Here is a 17,084-nt window from a genome sequence, read left to right on the forward strand (position 1 = left end):
TTTCCTAGTAGACATGTCATCAGTGCAGGCTGAATTGAATTAAAGCCAAGGGATTGTTTTTGGTAAGTGTTACCAAAGAGCCTCTCACAGAGAGGGAGAATATTTAAAAAGGACTTTAAGTTAAGGTATATATTCTTTTTTTTTTTTGAAGAGGGGAAGGGCAGGGCAATTGGGTTCAAGTGACTTGCCCAAGTTCACATGGCTACTTTGTGTGTCAAGTGTCTGAGGTCACATTTGAACTCAGCTCCTCCTGACTGTGCCACCTAGCTGCCCCCAAGGTATGTATTCTTAAGCAAGGTCCCTGAATATTTGTTGTTCAGTCATTCAGTGGTATATGAAACTTTGTGACCCTGTGGACCATACTATCCATGGGGTTTTCTTGGCAAGAATACTAGAGTTTCCTCCTTCAGTGGATGAAGGCAAACAGAGGTTAAGTGACTATCCCAGGGTCAGACAGCTAGGAAGTATCTGAGGCCTGATCTGAACTCAGGTCTTTCTGACTTCCAGGCCACTAAGTCTCCTAACTGCCCCGGCCCCATGAATATGTGTGTAAGCATATATTATATACACATACATAAACAGCTGTATTTCTGTCTCATTGTTTCCTTTATAATCTACTATATTTTGTTTTATTCATTTATTTTCCCCCTGAGGATTCTATAGATTCTACCATACTGCTATGGTTTATATGTCACCAGGAAAGGATTAAGAACCTCTACCTTAAGGGAAATGTGTGTATGTCTAAGTAGACATATACACGTGTTTGTGTTTTTGTCTAAGGTGACACAGTAGGATTAAGCACTGTGCCTGGAGTCAGGAAGATCTGCATTCAAATCCAGCCTCACATACTTGCTAGTTTTGTGAGCTTGGATAAGTCACGTGATCTTTCTCAGGCTTAGTATCCTCACTTTTAAATAGGTGATAATAACTGCACTTATGTTCAGATGTTGTGAGGATGAAATGAGATGATATTAGTAACGCCCTTACTCTGTGCCTGAGCCATAGTAAGTGCTATATAAATGGTCATTATCATCATTATAGGTACACATCCATGTGCCTTGAACATCTGTATGTGTGCGTGAGTGTGTATGGACACAGATCAGGAGGCGCAGGTGACCCATGCATTTATTGACTTTGGCTTCATCTCTGTAGGATTCTGATCAAGGGTTAGACATTTGCCCCCACCTTTTCCATGAATGGCTCCAAAATATAGCCCGACAATGGAAGTGTGGTTTTAAAAGTCCCCCACACATGTCTCCATGAAACCCTTCTACACTTGAACTTGACATTATTCCATGTATTCCACTCAAAATGATAAATAGCTAAGTCAATGTTTGAGCCTTTAGTTCTGAGAAATTTAGTATCCTCCAAGTGGATACGCAGAATGCCTAGACAAATTCTTAGGAAACAGAGTTTTAGAGAAGGAAAGGGGAGGAACCAGTAGGACTTTTAAAGTCTTTCTTTCCTTCTTTCTTTCTTTCTTTTTCTTTCTTTTCTTCCTTCCTTCCTTCCTTCCTTCCTTCCTTCCTTCCTTCCTTCCTTCCTTCCTTTCTTTCTTTCGTTCTTTCTTCCTTCGTTTCTTTCTTTTCTTTCCTTTCTTTCTTTCTTTCTTTCTTTCTTTCTTTCTTTCTTTCTTTCTTTCTTTCGCCAGATGAAAGGTGGAAACTGTATGATCCAAAGGTGAGTATTGGAATGTCGACTTTTCTCGTAGCAATGTGTGACAGGACTGAAGAAATACCTACTACCTGTCTCTTGTTTTCTAGGTCCATATTCTAGGAATAGTGGCTTCCTCGTGGCGGGTTTGTAAAAAGAAAGTGCTTTGAGAACTTAGGGTGAAAGTTGCTATATAACTGGAAAGGAGTACAGAAAACAAACCAAAACAAAACAAACACGGCTTTGCCTTGAAATAGTCTCGCGTTTAGTTTCCAAGCCAGGGAGAGATGCTGTACAGACTAAACTAGTCCTATAGCTCCTTCCCTGGGAACAGGAAAAAAAAAGTCCATTTTTGCCCAGGACTTTCAAGATGCCAGATCTCCAGGAAGCAGCAGCCCGGAGAGACCAGTTCTCCGAGCTCTTACTAGAAAACACTGGCTTGCGATCAATTAGCATAGAAATGTGCAGGAAAGGAGGACAGCATCGCCAGTCAAGGCAGTGTCGCGCGCTTACCTTCATTCATTCAGTCCTGCCGGCTGAGGAGACTGTGTACAACAGCCGTGTGTGGGCCATGTGAACCTTCCGGAGCCCTCAGTCTGGGTCAGACATTCGAGTGTCGTTCATCCCTGTGGCCACCCCTGCTCGGGGGCCGGGGGGCGAGGGCAGTGCAGCCAGGTCCCAGGATGCCAGTGTTCTCTAGACATTTGGCATCAATATTAGCGAGTGTCTCATTTGACAATTACTTCTCTAGCATAGCAGACGGTAAGGAAAATGTTTTCATTCAGGCACAAATGACTAACATTTTATTGATATTTGCGAATGCGGTAGAAGACTACCGCGCTCGGAGTTTCTAGGCAGGCTCTGAGAGTTAAGCCTGAATACTAATAGCCTTGGGAAGTCCTGCTGCAGAACCCTGCGTTAATTGCTAAGCCTCCAAGTTCCAGTTTGGGGAGGGGGGATTTGGGAGGAGGGGAGGGCTGCGGTCTGGGAGCTCTCTCTGCATTCACCTGCTGGGGGGAGGGTCAGTGACGATGACTGTCTCCCCCAAACCCCAGCATGCACTCCCTGAATCCCATGGAAAATCCTCCAGGCAAGAGGAAAGAGAAGCATCACTAAAGAGTCCCTGGTACAAAGCTTGGTGCAGGGAGGCAGCCCAAGGCTGACCCCTGCAGAGATGATGGCTCTCTGCCGACTTTGCGCGAGATCCGGCTCATGTCAGAGAGAGTGGAGGATGAGGGGGGGAGGGTTTTTTTTTTTGGGGGGGGGGTGCTTTATTTATTTATTTTTCACCCAGAGAAGACAAGGCGAGCCTAGAAAGATTTTCTTAGACTGACTGCAAGGCTCTGAGAGATGGAGGTGGGAATATATATATATATATATACATACATATATAACATATATATTGGTGGGGGGGGATTAAAGAGAAAATGCGGTCGGTAGTAGTACAGAGATGGGAGAAATTATGGGAGAATCTATATCACCCCCGCATCTCCACCCCCATCCCAGGGCTGCCCAAACTTCCCCACAGGATTGATTGGTGCAACTACCATTGACTCCAGCTTCGGTTTTCTCATTGATCTACAAATGGCCCAGACTCGCTAAGGGTATCGGGATTCGAGAGCTTTGAAAAAATGACTACGTTGGCTCCCTCCCATCACCTTCTAGAGCCGCTGCGCCCTTCCTGCTGGGCCAGGGAGGCAGCTCTCGGGAACGGAATATTGGTTTGAGGTGGAGAAAAGGAACGTTCCCTGGCGACTAGAACGCGCAGCGGGCTCTGCCCCTCTAGGCGGGAGGGGAGCCGAGTCTGTCTGTCTGCCTGCCTCTCTCTGTCTGTCTGACTGCCTGTCTGTCTGTCTTTCCGCTAGACTTCAAGGGGTACGCGGCAGCCTTCCTCTGTCCCTGCTGCTGTGGAGGCTTGGCGACCTGGGGGCGACACTGGAAGCCCACCCGGGTGTGTGTAGCGCTTGCCCAAAACCGATAACATGGCTCTTGGCAGGCATCTGAGTCGCTGGGGTTCTGTTAAGCTGGCAGCCCCAACGGGTTAAGCCGCCTCTTACATAACACAACACAACCGCCCGGCCCCCGGCAATTAAAACATTTGCTTGCAGCCCCTCTCGCCACTGTCGCCACCCCAACCCAACTTCACACCCCCAGCACCCCTACCCCAGGCATACACACGCGCACACACTGGGGCAGGTGACAACCAAAGGAAGTGGATCAGAGAACCCGCTCGAAATCCTCCTGAAATATTGTAGACAAACCATTCCTCGTTTGCGGGCTGGGGGTTTGGGGGTGGAACAAGCCGCTTCTCGCGCAGTGTTTGTGTGGAGGGAACATTGTCACAGCGTATCCCCACTAAGTACCGCTGGCTATGTCCGAGGCACAATTGCCCAAGCAAAGGAGGCATGATGGCGCCGGGGCCACAGCTCAGGGGACTTGAAACTTCCATTGCCAAGGGGCAAAATTCAGCGTAGGAAGAGATGGCCCCCTCCCACCTTCTTCCCACTCCCACAGCAGGAACACAAACTCTCTTCATCCCCCCAATGTGTGATGGGTGCATTGAAGAATGGTCTTGTTACGATTGTTATTATTTTACTGTTTTAATTGTTTATGTCTGATCTCCCCCCCCCACCTTGATTATAGTGGTTGTAATGTACCTCCTCTTGGTGTGTGTGTGTGTGTGTGTGTGTGTATAAACATATAAGTTGTGTTTTTTTTTAACTGCTCCATCACCAGTCACCGGGAGGGGTTGCTAAGGAAACGGCCGCTTGGCAACGGGCTCGGAGCCTGGGGGCCGTCTGCCGCTGCTGAGGCTGAGCCTGAGCCTGACTCGGCTGCTGCTGCCGCTGCCGCCGCTGCAGAGGCTGCTGCTGCGGCTGCGGCGGCTGCTGCTCGCCCTGCCTCCGCTCCCTCCTCTGCCCGCTGCTCCTCCTCCTTCTCTCCCTCTCATTCTCCAGCTCGCTGCGCTCCTCGCTAGATGGTGTGCGAGCCACCCGAGAATTAGCCACAGTCCGGACGCACCCGGCCAAGAGCAACCAGGAGGAGGAGGAGGAGGAGGAGGAGGAGGAGGAGGCGGGAAGGCTGGCTGGCCAGGGAGCCAGCGAAGAGGAGGGGCATTAGGTCGTGGTGGTGGGTGAGAAGAGGGGGAAACCCCAACGACCGAAAAACAAATCAGAGGAAAACCAGCAGAAACACACACACGCGCACACGCGCGCGCGCACACACACACACACACGCACACACACACACACACATCCCCACCAAACTGTGGAGCTGTGGAGTGCCGCCTGCTTCCCGGGAAAGGAGGACTCGCGAGCGCCAGGGGGTGGGGGCCGGAGCGCTGGAGGCTGCCGGGGAGTGGGGAGCAGCCCCGGCAGGAATGGACATCATGATGCTGGTACAGGGCGCTTGCTGCTCGAACCAGTGGCTGGCCGCGGTGCTGCTGAGCCTGTGCTGTCTGCTGCCTTCCTGCCTCCCGGCTGGACAGAGTATGGACTTGCCTTGGCCGGCAGTGGACAACCTGATGGTCAGAAAGGGGGACACGGCGGTGCTTAGGTAGGACCATTCGCGGGCCTCTTTCCTCCCCCTCTCTCTTCTCATACTACTTACTTCTCTCCGTCTCTGTGTGGTCTTTTCCCCTCTCCTACTGCTCCCCTCCCCCTCTCCGGTTTGATGCTCAGTATCCAAATCATAAGGGTAATACAAAAAGAAAACCAAGTCTTCCTCCCCAAAACTGGCGGAGATGCTACCTGGGCTCTCTGGCCGCCATTCCCAGCTTTTGCCAGGGGAGCGAAGTGACCACTAGACCCGTGATCTCCAAGCACTTGAGTAAACCTCTCAGACTCTGACCTGGACCAACCCAGGGAACTGGGATGAGAAAAGTGTGAGGACCGGAGAGGAGGCGCTGACGCCCCTTGGAAACTGTTCCTAAGGTCTCCCTGTTACTGTCAAGGTTTACTCTGAGTCTGACAAGTTAGGCAGGTTTGTTTTTATTTTTCTCGCACAAGAGCTCTCGGCAAACCGCTAGCTCCTTCCCTCCCTCCCATTTCGCCCAAAGGCTCAGTCTCTCTGAGGCAGTATTTTTCTTTTCTTTTTTTAGTCTTTTTTTCTCGTCCTCTGTCTCTCTATTCCTCTCTTCCCCTCTCCCTTTTCCTCTCTACCTTATCCCTCATTCTCCTATCACTTTTCCTCCTCCCTTCTCTGTCTTTTCTTCTTTTTTTCCTATACCTCTTTTCTGCTTTCTCATCCACTCTCCCTTTCCTTTATGTATCTTTCTCCCTTTACTTACCTCTTCCATTTCCTCGTTCCAGTTTTCTATCTTTCTCCCTCCCTCTCATATTCTTTTTATCCGGTCTCTATTCTCCGGTTTTCTCCTTCCTCCTTTTTCTGTCCCTTTCTTCCTTATTTCTCTTTCCTCTTCTGTTTCCCCCTCATTCCACCTCTGCCACATATACACAGCTGTTTCCTCCTCCTTTCTTTCATTACAAGCTCAGTCTCCAACACTCTCCAAGCTTCATATCTATTTACCTTTTTTCCCAGAAATACCCTACCTCTGTCTGATACAACTCTCACCCGTAGGTTTTCTGCACACATTGACACTCCCCCCCCCTTTCTCACACTCTGTAATACTCTTTTACACTTATAAACAGCCTCTCTTAAATTCCAGACACATGCCCTTTCACTGTTCACACACATCCTTACATTCTCACTCAAAAATATACACACTATATTCATCTACAATCTCTCTCTCTCTCTCTCTCTCTCTCTCTCTCTCTCTCCACCTCTCTCTCTCTCTCTCTCTCCCTCTCTCTCTCTCTCTCTCTCTCTCTCTCTTTCTCTCTCTCTCTCTCTGTCTCTCTCTCTCCCCCTCCCTCTCCCTCCCCTTTTCTCTTCTCCCGTACCTCCTGTACCCTCACTTCTTTCCACCTTCCCTCCCCACTGTTATCTCCCTCCGCACCGCTGCACCTCCTCCCTCTATCCCTCCATCCTTCCCTCTGTCTTTCCTTTCTATGTCCCTCCCTCTCTCCCTCCCTTGTCTCCCCTTCTCTCCATTTTCATAAGCTTTCAAGTGGAAGTGGTTTGTCACTACTGAGCACCAACAGCCTAGTTTCCCCCTTAAACATTAAAGAATGAACTACTGAAAATCTTTCTTCTTCTGGAAGCTCTAAATGGATGCTCAGGGGGTGCTGAGACTTCACTAAGGCTGAGCATCTCTCTCTGCACCTTCCTTGCCCAGCAACAACCAGACTCCCGCTCTGTAGCTACCCCGGACATATGGCTCCAATCTGCCTTCGATGTCCCCTTCTTGTCCAATGAGAGCTTATAGATGTTGACTACATGATATCAGCACATTGGTGTATATGCCATGAACAAGGTGAAAAATGAGCATGATAGTAAATATACTTTCAGATGTCTTTTTGTGGGTGTGGCATGTGACTTCTCTCTTCAGAAACCTCCATAAGACCAGCATTAGGGGGGGAAAGGATACATGTCTAATTGCTGCATCTGGAACAGATTTAATAATCATTTTGATAACTTTGACGTGAACTTAGACTAGTACTAGAATGCATGCAGAATTCAGGGCTGTGTGAGCATAACCAAGTCAAGATTCACTTCTGTTGGCATTCCCATCACACACTTTAAGAGCCCCGTTGGAGAGGTTTTGAATGATACCCAGACTGGCCTCCTGGGAGATAAGTTTCTTTTAGGAAGTTTGGACAGCTGTGATGTGGGCCCAGACATGATCTTCCATGGCCATGGAGGGGTGTCATCAGAGCTACAATCTACATGCTATCAGGCAAATATTGCCATCGTATTTTCAATTATTCACCTTTCCTTTTGGATAGCATAGCTGGGGGATTATGGTTCTGAATGAACAGGACAAGCAGCCCCCCACTACTGTGGCCTCCAAGGCCCTGGGTATGACATCAAGGGAGGCAAATTTTGGTTCCATCCTTTCCTCCCCAAGTAATGTTTTGTTTTGTTTTTCATTATGAACTTACTAATATTCTAATGTTGGGGAGTCTTGGATGTGCCCCTGTAGTTGCTTGATGCAAAATGAGTTCACCCGGAGTGTCCTGCACTAATATCATGGCTTTCTCTAGCTTCAGCCCCCCCTCCCTCTTCCCCTTTTTCAAGCTTTCTCTTTAGTGGGGCATTTTACAGCTTCAACTTTTTTTAAATGAAAATGATCACCTAATGATGTTCATCAATAAGTGGATTTAAAAGGAAAAAGATTAAATGGAAGCCTTCTTCTGGCCTTGCACCCAGGCACGGGAGTAAGAACACTTTATTCTTTCCACAATCGGTCTGTACAGAGTCCTGTAGGCCTCTGGGGAGAGCTCTGGGCTTGGCATCCTTCATCCTCCCTGCTGATGGAGAAATGCATTGAACATGCTTATTCATGTGAAGTTTTTCCTTATTTCCTTAATTGCTAAAAATGACTCCATTCACTGTTTTAAATTGCTCTCATGTGGGAGAACCTGCTGCTTGGGCCTTGTACCCAAAGCTTCACGGGAAAGTGCTTGATTAATATCATTGACCATGAATTACACTACCACACTTTTTTTTTTCTAGAATCATATTCTATAGCTATGTTGCCTGATTTTAATTGGGGGACTTCAAATGAGGCTGAATGTCTTCTAATTACAAGACGGATGCATTTTTCTCCTATCCCCTGACTTTCCTTGTTTCTGCCCCCTCACTATATGGTCCGAGGAACTGTGTAGTTTGTGATGGAGCCAATTCCAATTCTTTATCAAATAATAGCTCAATTTAAATGTGTACACTTGCATGTGGTTTTTTAAAAGGCAAACAATGACCTCACATCATGTCATAAGCTACATTTTTATGTTTGGGGCCTAAAACAGGAAAAAAATATCATTCTTTCAGGATTGCTTCTAATGCACTTTGGTGTAACTTTCATGACATCACAAATTTCAGATCAAATGCTCATTTTCATCTCCCAAGTGACAAGATACATTTGGGGAGAGAGAATGATATTAGGGCTCATCAGGCTTTTCATTGCTCCTTGGTTAGACTCATAATGCCACAAGAAAATCCTTGTTAGAATAATATATGAGAACCACGGACTTCAGCTCTCCTATTTTGAAGGGCTGTCATCGGAATTTAAGGCAATGAAGAAGCTTTCAGGAAAATCTCTTTTATCTTTTCAATATCTTGAACATGTTCTCCTGACCAGATCAGCATAATGAAATAACACATAAAATGCAAAAGTGTCCATTGCTAACGCTAACCTAATCCATTGCCGAAACTCCAAAGAGTACACTGAAGAAATCTAAGCCTCCTAATGTTAATGCACTTAATGAGACAGCAGCACACTAGAAGATATCTTTGGACATTTTCCCCTACAGGGAACTTGGGACTTAGATGAATCTTTGTCCATCTGTAATACATTGTAAATGGCTATCCACATTTAAAAACATGTTTCCATCAGCTTGTTAGTAATAGGAATGGGCCATAGCGATGTTTGGAATGTTGATTATTCCACTGAGCTCAATGAACATTCTTCACTTGTGTATTGAATGTTAGGGGCTTTGCTGTTGCCCTCTCTTTTTCTTCATACTACTCCGACTTCTATTGCCTGTGGGGGTTGCAGCATTTAAAGGTAAGTGCTGATATCCGAGGTCTGGCTGATGGCTCTGCTCTCACCTGTGGGAGCCCATGGAAACTGTTCCAATTGGGTTTCATGTTGGTTCTTCAACTACCCGTAGGATGTGAAGGTGCGAGAACAATGGGGGATAGTCAGAAAGGAGATACATACATATAGATAGATATAAATGCATCATGTACTATATGTAATATATCATCTTACACATATACTCGCGTGTGTGTATGTGTGTATTACCACCCCTCCCATGGTTATACCCTTCCAGGATGGTATGATTTCCATCTATCCACTTCTCTTTGAAGAATGGCCTCCCCAAAGATGTTATTATTGTCGTATTTCATTCACCACACAATTTTACCTGACTTTATCTTAACTGTGAGGACATCTAGGGCCTAAAGGATCCTTATTTCATTTTTAGTTAAAAGTGGCTCTACTTAATTTGGTAGATTTGTACAATTATATAACATTTATAACCATCCGAAGGTAGTTTGAAAATGATTAAACTAAAATGATGCTTACTGGATATATTCTGTTAAGTTCAAAGTATCATGGAGAATAAATGACCTGATTCCTTGAGTGAAAATGGTACAGCACCAAGAAATTTCAGAATTCCAGAATCAGAAGAAGCTTGAAGCTTCTCTCTCTACCTGGACTTCTGTCAGCTTGGGACATATTTATTCTTCCTCTTCTGATTTGGAAATAGAAAAATCATCATTTGTATAAGACTTTAAGGTCTATGAGGCACTAATATTATTTCAAGGGATCCTCACAATACCCCTGCGAGGTGGATGCTCTCATTATCCCCATTTTACAGAGAAGGAAATTGTGACTGAATAGGTATTTAAGTGACTATCTCAAGACTACACAGGGATTAAGTGTCTGAGGTGGGATTTGAATTCAGGTCTTCCTCACTCTAACCTCAATACTCTCACCCTAGGCATGACGTATTTAGGATGTATTTGGGGGAGATGTCTCAACCTTGACGAGTTCTACCTCCTTTCCTTTGAACCTGCTTTTCCCTGTTTCCCTGATCTTAGGGAACATTTCTTGTAACATTCTCAGAACATTCCCCTTCTTTCTAAGTCACCATATGGAGGCAAAGTTGACAGTGAGTTACCAGCAAACAATCATACCCTCTTAGAAGAAGCCAATGATTAGTCACAGAGGTCATTTAAAGTTCTCTGGAGAGGAATAAAAAGAAGGAAAGAAAACAGCAAGAAAAACCAACTTTTTTCACGTCTGGAAAACAGAAGTGTTCAATTTTAAGACTTTAGCATCTTGGAGGACGGGACCAAGACAGACACTTGATATGACTTCGGATTTCTGAAACAAATCCATGAGATTATATCCAACACACACACTCACAAACACGTGTATTACATCTATATTAAAACACAAGTCTACACTGACATGACCAAAATAGTTAAATTTTTTAGAGATTATATTAGAAACCCTGTTCATTTGTGTCTTAGAATCTTTAGCCTCATTCAAAGAGGCAGCACATGGGGCAGTACATAGCAGACTGGGCGGAACTCAGGAAAACCTGAGTTCAAATCTGGCCTGACATATACCAGCTTATTTTCCTTACTTTCCTCATCTATAAAATGAGAATAATAACAACACATAAATCCCAGGGTTGTTGTGAGAATTAATTGAGGCGGTATTTGTAAAAAGTGCTTAGCACTTTGTAGTTTCTATATAAAAGCTTATTACCTTTCCCTTTCCCTCCCCAACTCCAAGGGGAGTGGGGAGGGGCATAGCTGAGGTTCTACTTACCAGAGGGCTTCCCTGATTGCTGTAGGCATTTAGCAATATTCTCTCTCTTGAAATCAGCTTTATTGCTTTTCACATAATTTACACTTTTCTTGTCTGTGTATGGATTATGTTTACATATTAGAATGCAAGCTCCATGAAGGCAGAGATTTCTCCTTGTTTTCTTTGTGTCTCCAGTGTTTAGTACAATGCCTGAAAATAGCCTACATTGAGTAAATGTTTGTGGAATTGGCCTAAGTTGCATTGTGTCCTGGCAATGGTTACAAACTTTTTCATGAAGAATCATCTCTAATCTCATCCTTTTAATGAGCTTTTCTTTCACCCACTGAGCATGAATGCTATAGCTTTCTTCTTGATAAGAATTTAACATATTTAAACCACTTCTTGGGCATAGTTAAGAAAAATAAGGTTCTTTTTCATAAGCTAAATATTTATTCTTCACGCCACAAAATGGAAGAAGAGAACTCAGTCATTTGACTGCAGAATAGGACTGGATGAAATTGGCATATCAAATCATGGGGCTTCATCTGGTGAAAGGTCCGATGAATGGTATTTATCTGGGGGTCCACATGAGTTGTGCATGTCAATGGATGTCTGAATCCTGATTATTTCTCTTCTTATCTTCTCAATATCTTTCAAATGAGATTTAGGTTGCAGGAATGAATAAAAGTTCTTTTTTTAAAAGTGTCTTTGGGATGTTATATTCTACAAAGACAATTGTAGTACTCAGATTCTTCCTTATTTTATTGTATTTTTTATTGCTTCATATTCTGTTCCCTCAAATTCAGACAGTCACGTGTTTTCTACAGATATACAACTTGACAACATGAGTTATCTTTCTAGGGTATCAGAAAGCAGATTGAGAAATAGAGATGGCGCCCAATTCTTCTGATTATTTTATGAGTTCGTAGATATTTATTGATTGGTGTGCCATCAAAGGTGTCCATCCGTGGCAGTGCAGGAGTCTCACAGAAAACTCGTGGTCCTCTCAGCATTGTTCCTCGATACAAAACTTAGAGTTGCCACCAACTTATTAAATTATAGATTCTCACATCCAACGGCCTTCATATGCCTAGTACATTATTTGGAGTCCTGGTCAGTCCAACTTCCTAGATGAAGTGCTTCTTGTCATATTATGTCCTTGATGGAGCATATTTTTTGTTTAACAAGGAACAATATTTATACTTTATTCTGCCTCCCCCTCTTAAAAATCAATCCTTCTTACTGAAGGCACACTGACGTTAGAAGTCATTGGCGGCATATATAATGACTATAATCTAAAAGAGATTCAATGTGTGGCCTTATTTCTCAGGCAACCTAGAAGGGGAGTTGCATGAATTAGGTTGAGTCGGTCTCTACTCTCACTTGAGAGTTTACTAGGGTATTTATACCAACGGGAAAACAGTAGCAGTGATAGTCACTATTTGGTGTGAGGACAGGACCGCATTATTGGTGCTTAGAAAGAGAGGTTCAGAAAGAAGTAGCTGAGTGAAAACTAACTCGACTTTTGGTTTGCCTCATTGAGGCATAACAAAATTAAGACGCAAAAATTTTATAGGCATTTTGCTGTTGGTTATTCCTATGTAGAGTTGAGCATAAGATCATTTTAATAAGACATCACCATAGTCTGGATGGTCCAACTTTGTTAGAAAAAAAGCACCATTGATTGTAAAGCATTTTCCAGTGACAGGATATTGATAAGATTGACAGGTGATTGGCTTTTGTGATTTGATCAAACAACTAGAATACAATTCTTTCTGTGAATGTCAACAGAATATGGATGCAACTACTGCAGTGCATTCTGTTGGCCTATGGAAATGACTAGATGTGCCTTTTTTTTTAAATTTCTCTGTCTCCCAAATGGTGAATCAGAGTGCATAGCTCTCAATGAAGCACACAGCCCCCAAAGAACCCCTTTATCTGGACATATTGACTATCTTGTCCCAAAGCCTATCACACGCCCGTGATCCCACCTCTCTTTCGGTTTGTCTTGAAAGTTCCCTCCACCTCGATTCATCATGACGACTTCTACCGTTTCTCTTCTTCAGCTGCTTCTCTCCCACGTTTTCTTTGGAAGAGAATCAAAGTTTCTGCTCCTCCTTTTCTTTTCTCTCTCCTAAATCAATGCCTTTTTAATATTTGGAGTGTACATGTGTGCACATGGATTATTTCCACCTTAAATCACAGCTAAACAAAACAAAACATTTACATAAGAGGTAAAACAATAGTTTAAAAGTTATAGATTTGTCAAAACTTCCCCCTAATTTTTGTTTTTATTTCTAGGGCTCAGGAGCCATCTCAATTTCATTTAACTCTCTCTTACCCTTGGTAACTCTACCCTCCAGCTGATAAAGTTAGGTGAAACTAAATCCAAATTTCATCAATCTCTCACCTTTCCTGCATAAGGTAGATTTCATTCCATGAGGTAAGTCCCCTCAGCCTATTACATCTTTTCATTCCCCACATTATTTCTTACTGAGATAATTCTTGCTTTCCATGAAGTGCAGTTAGTCAGGCAATAAATACTTCATCAAAGTTTTATTTTCTAGGCTCCAATAATTGTGCCTAGGAGATAGCCCAAAACATGAAACTTGTCCCTTTCCTCAAAGAGGTTTCATTGTAATGGGAGAGACAGTATATGCATAATTAGGGAGTACATCCCAGGTGAAGGGCGATACCAAGAATAGCAAGATCTCCAGAGAACAAGATTTGGTCTGACACGTGACGTTCAGAAGAACTAAGAGCTGGAGGCAAGAGATCAAAGCATTTGGGGCATGGACAACAGACCATACAAAGCAACTTAGATCTAGTACTGTGCTTACAGAAGTATTCAAAAGCTGATGTTGCTGGATCATAGATTATGTGGAAAGAGATAAAGTATAAGAAGCCTGTGAGGGAGGGAGGGAAGGAAGGAAGGGATGAAGGAAGGGAGTAGAAGGAAGGAAGGTAGGAAGAAAGGAGGAATAAGGAAGAAAGAGAGAAGAAAGAAAGAAAGAAAGAGGAAGGTTAAGAGTTCTAAATGTCAAAGAAAGGAGTTCCTGTTTGGTCCTTCAGGTGAGGGGGCACCCCCAGGGCTTGTGGAGGGGAGGGAATTCAGTGACATGGTGGGACTTAGGCTTCAGAAAACCCCCAGGTCTAGCAGTCTTCTGAGATTTCTCTCATAGGCTTCAGAATCTTCCAGTAGAGGACCTCTGCTTTCTGCTTGGGCCTGCTTCCTTTGAAGTCTCTCTCCTCACCACTGGCTTCCTGATGAACGCATTTGCAAGAATGCTCTCAGGCTTTTCTTCCTATTGAAGTCCTTTCTGAACTCTCCATCATCTCCTTGACCTCCCAGGGTGCTTTAGAAGTCCTAATTTCCTTTGAAGGGATCTCCCTTTTTACTAGTTGATTTCCTTGTGTCCTTTCTCTATGGTAGGCCTCTTCAAGGCCTGCCTTGGGACAGATGGCTTAGCCTGCCCTGTGAGACAGAAGGGACCACAGTGCCATGGGGCTTTGCCTTAGCTAACCTTGCCTATGAGCCCTCTCCAGAAAGGCCCTCAGTATGCTGAACTGCTCTTTCATTTGCAAAGTTTGTGTCTTTGGAAGAAGTGAGTAAATATAATGAAATTAGTAAAATCGTACTTTAATCTGTGGGTTCTTAATGGTGTGTGTGTGTGTGTGTGTGTGTGTGTGTGTGTGTGTGTATGTGTGTGTGTGTGTGAAAGAGAGAGAGACAAAGAGGGAGGAAAAGAGACAGACAGAAACAGAGAGAGAGGGAGAGGGCAAGACGGCACCTTTGGCAGTCGGGTGAGGCCTATAGATCCCTTTTCAGAGGAATATTGTAAAATACAGAAAGCATAGAAAGGAAGCCAATTGTATTGAAATACAGTCCTTAAAACTAAAACAGAGCAAACAACACCAGACTTGGATCCCAGCATAAGAAGCTCTGCCCCATTGAGAACTCAGTTCTCTTGATTATTCCTAACTGGCCATGTGAACTTGATCAAACTCCCTCTTCTTCTAAGTTTTCTTATCTGCATGATGCAGAGATCTATCCTATGAGTCACTACAGGCTCCTTCAGCACCCAACCTTCTCCCCGATTTATGCTTCTAGACTGAGACGCTAGAACTGACATAATTGGCAGATCCAGAGCATAAGGAAGGGCCAATGTCCCATTACCAATTCCACCTACTTCCTAGTGCTGCTGAGTCATCCTTAGGTGGTCATCTCTGATCTCCCGCCCCTGAGTCCTTTGCTCTGTTATTGCTTTAGAAATACGTTGTTTTTTACCAATTTGGATGTTCCTTCCACCAGTACTGAATGGAATCCTGTGACTAGAATGGCAGCCACAGGATTGCAGGATCAGAGGTGCCAAACAATATTCAGTTTGAGCCAGAAAAGTTGTGATTAGGAAATATTTAACAAAATGCAATTTAAAATGCAATAAATCATAGATAATGATGATATGTGGTTTTCTAAGTCACTAGGCAGCCCAAAGGTATCTTTGCATAGCATTTATTGGCCCCTGTTTCTATTTGCATTTGACACCATTGCTTTAGAAGAAGTAAAATCCAATAACCTCTCTTTTTGCATAAAGAAACCAAGACATGAATATTAAGTGACTTTTCCAAGGTCACACAGCTAACATATGTCTGAGGTAGAATTTGAAAATGTCTTTTTAACTTCAAATCCAGTGACCTATTGACTAGACCATGCTTTGTGAATTACTATGTGCCACCAGAATTCATTCCTTGATAAGTAACTTTTTCCAAGTGGTTCAAATATAACAATTATAATTATTATATAACAATAATTACTTTGTATAATATGAATGCAAACATATGTGTATACACAAATACATGTATGTGTGTGAAGTGCTTTATTAATAGCAGCAATATATGCAAGTCATCCCCACATAGATAGAAGGATCAATTTCCCCCAGTGCCAAATATATCAATTATTTTGTTATCAAGAGGAGTTGGGTCTTACCGTTTAGGGGATTTGGGATGGTTTTCTCACTTCTCCCATAGGAAAAAAGATCACTGGTAGACTTGCTAAAGTATAGCTGTTTCATCTGTTGTATAATATAATATATTTTATTATATTCAGCAGGAGAATCAGTTAAGGAAGAAATCGTGTAAATGGGTTGACAACCAAGAACTGGCCATGATTCCTTAGCCTTTGATCTCTCCATTTAACCTCAGTGCTAGATTTTATGATAACCTTTTCCCAAGTGACATGAACCTTTCTAAACAGAATTAGGTTCATGATTTCTTTTTTTATTCTCCAAGAATAGTCAGTCTAAATGTGGTATTTCTCCAATGTTGTGTAGAAAGAGTGACTTCAAATCATATTAACAAAAGTTACTACCTTACAGGTGTAATGTTGAATGGATTCCTTCATTGGGAAGTCATTTGGACCAGATAATCTCAACAACCCAATGGAACTCAAACAATCTATCATATTATAGGCCTTGTCAGGGCTAATTTCCAGCCCTGTCTATGGATTTGTTATTTAATTGTCTTGAGCATTCCTTCCACCAACACAGATAAAAGTCCATCATAGCTGACAACTGACTTCGTTGGGCTATGCCTGAAAAGTCCATTGCATGTGGCAAAACTTCTGCTGATTTGTCCAATTAATAGTCAAAGTAAATTGAATTCAAATACTTGTTTTTTTAACTTCTATGGCCCCAATGCACTCTCTTGGTAGCAGGAATACAGAAGAAGGGAGAGAGACAGAGAGAGAGAGAGAGAGACAGAGAGAGAGAGAGAGAGAGAGACAGAGAGACAGAGAGAGAGAGAGAGAGAGAGACAGAGAGAGAGAGAGAGAGAGACAGAGAGAGACAGAGAGAGACAGAGACAGAGACAGAGACAGAGAGACAGAGAGACAGAGACAGAGACAGAGAGACTGAGACAGAGAGAGACAGAGAGAGACAGAGAGACAGAGAGACAGAGAGAGACAGAGACAGAAAGAGACAGAGACAGAGAGACAGAGACAGAGAGACAGAGACAGAGAGGGAGAGAGAGACAGAGGCAGAGAGACAAA

General features: G+C 43.6%; 1 protein-coding gene across 1 annotated transcript in view; it reads left to right on the top strand.

Moving 5' to 3' along the window:
- Positions 1–4,897: 4,897 nt before the first annotated feature.
- Positions 4,898–17,084, top strand: part of LOC138165236 (neuronal growth regulator 1) — a 1,124,289-nt gene continuing 1,112,102 nt past the window's right edge. Inside the window, exon 1 of the mRNA XM_069093354.1 lies at positions 4,898–5,208. Within this exon, the coding sequence (XP_068949455.1) occupies positions 5,033–5,208 (176 nt within the window). The 5' untranslated portion in view covers positions 4,898–5,032. The remainder of the gene's footprint in view (positions 5,209–17,084) is intronic.

This window comes from Petaurus breviceps, unplaced genomic scaffold, assembly GCF_028583685.1.
Source record: "Petaurus breviceps papuanus isolate PSGF00001 unplaced genomic scaffold, PetGlider_PUasm1.0 208, whole genome shotgun sequence".
Lineage (NCBI taxonomy): Eukaryota > Metazoa > Chordata > Mammalia > Diprotodontia > Petauridae > Petaurus > Petaurus breviceps.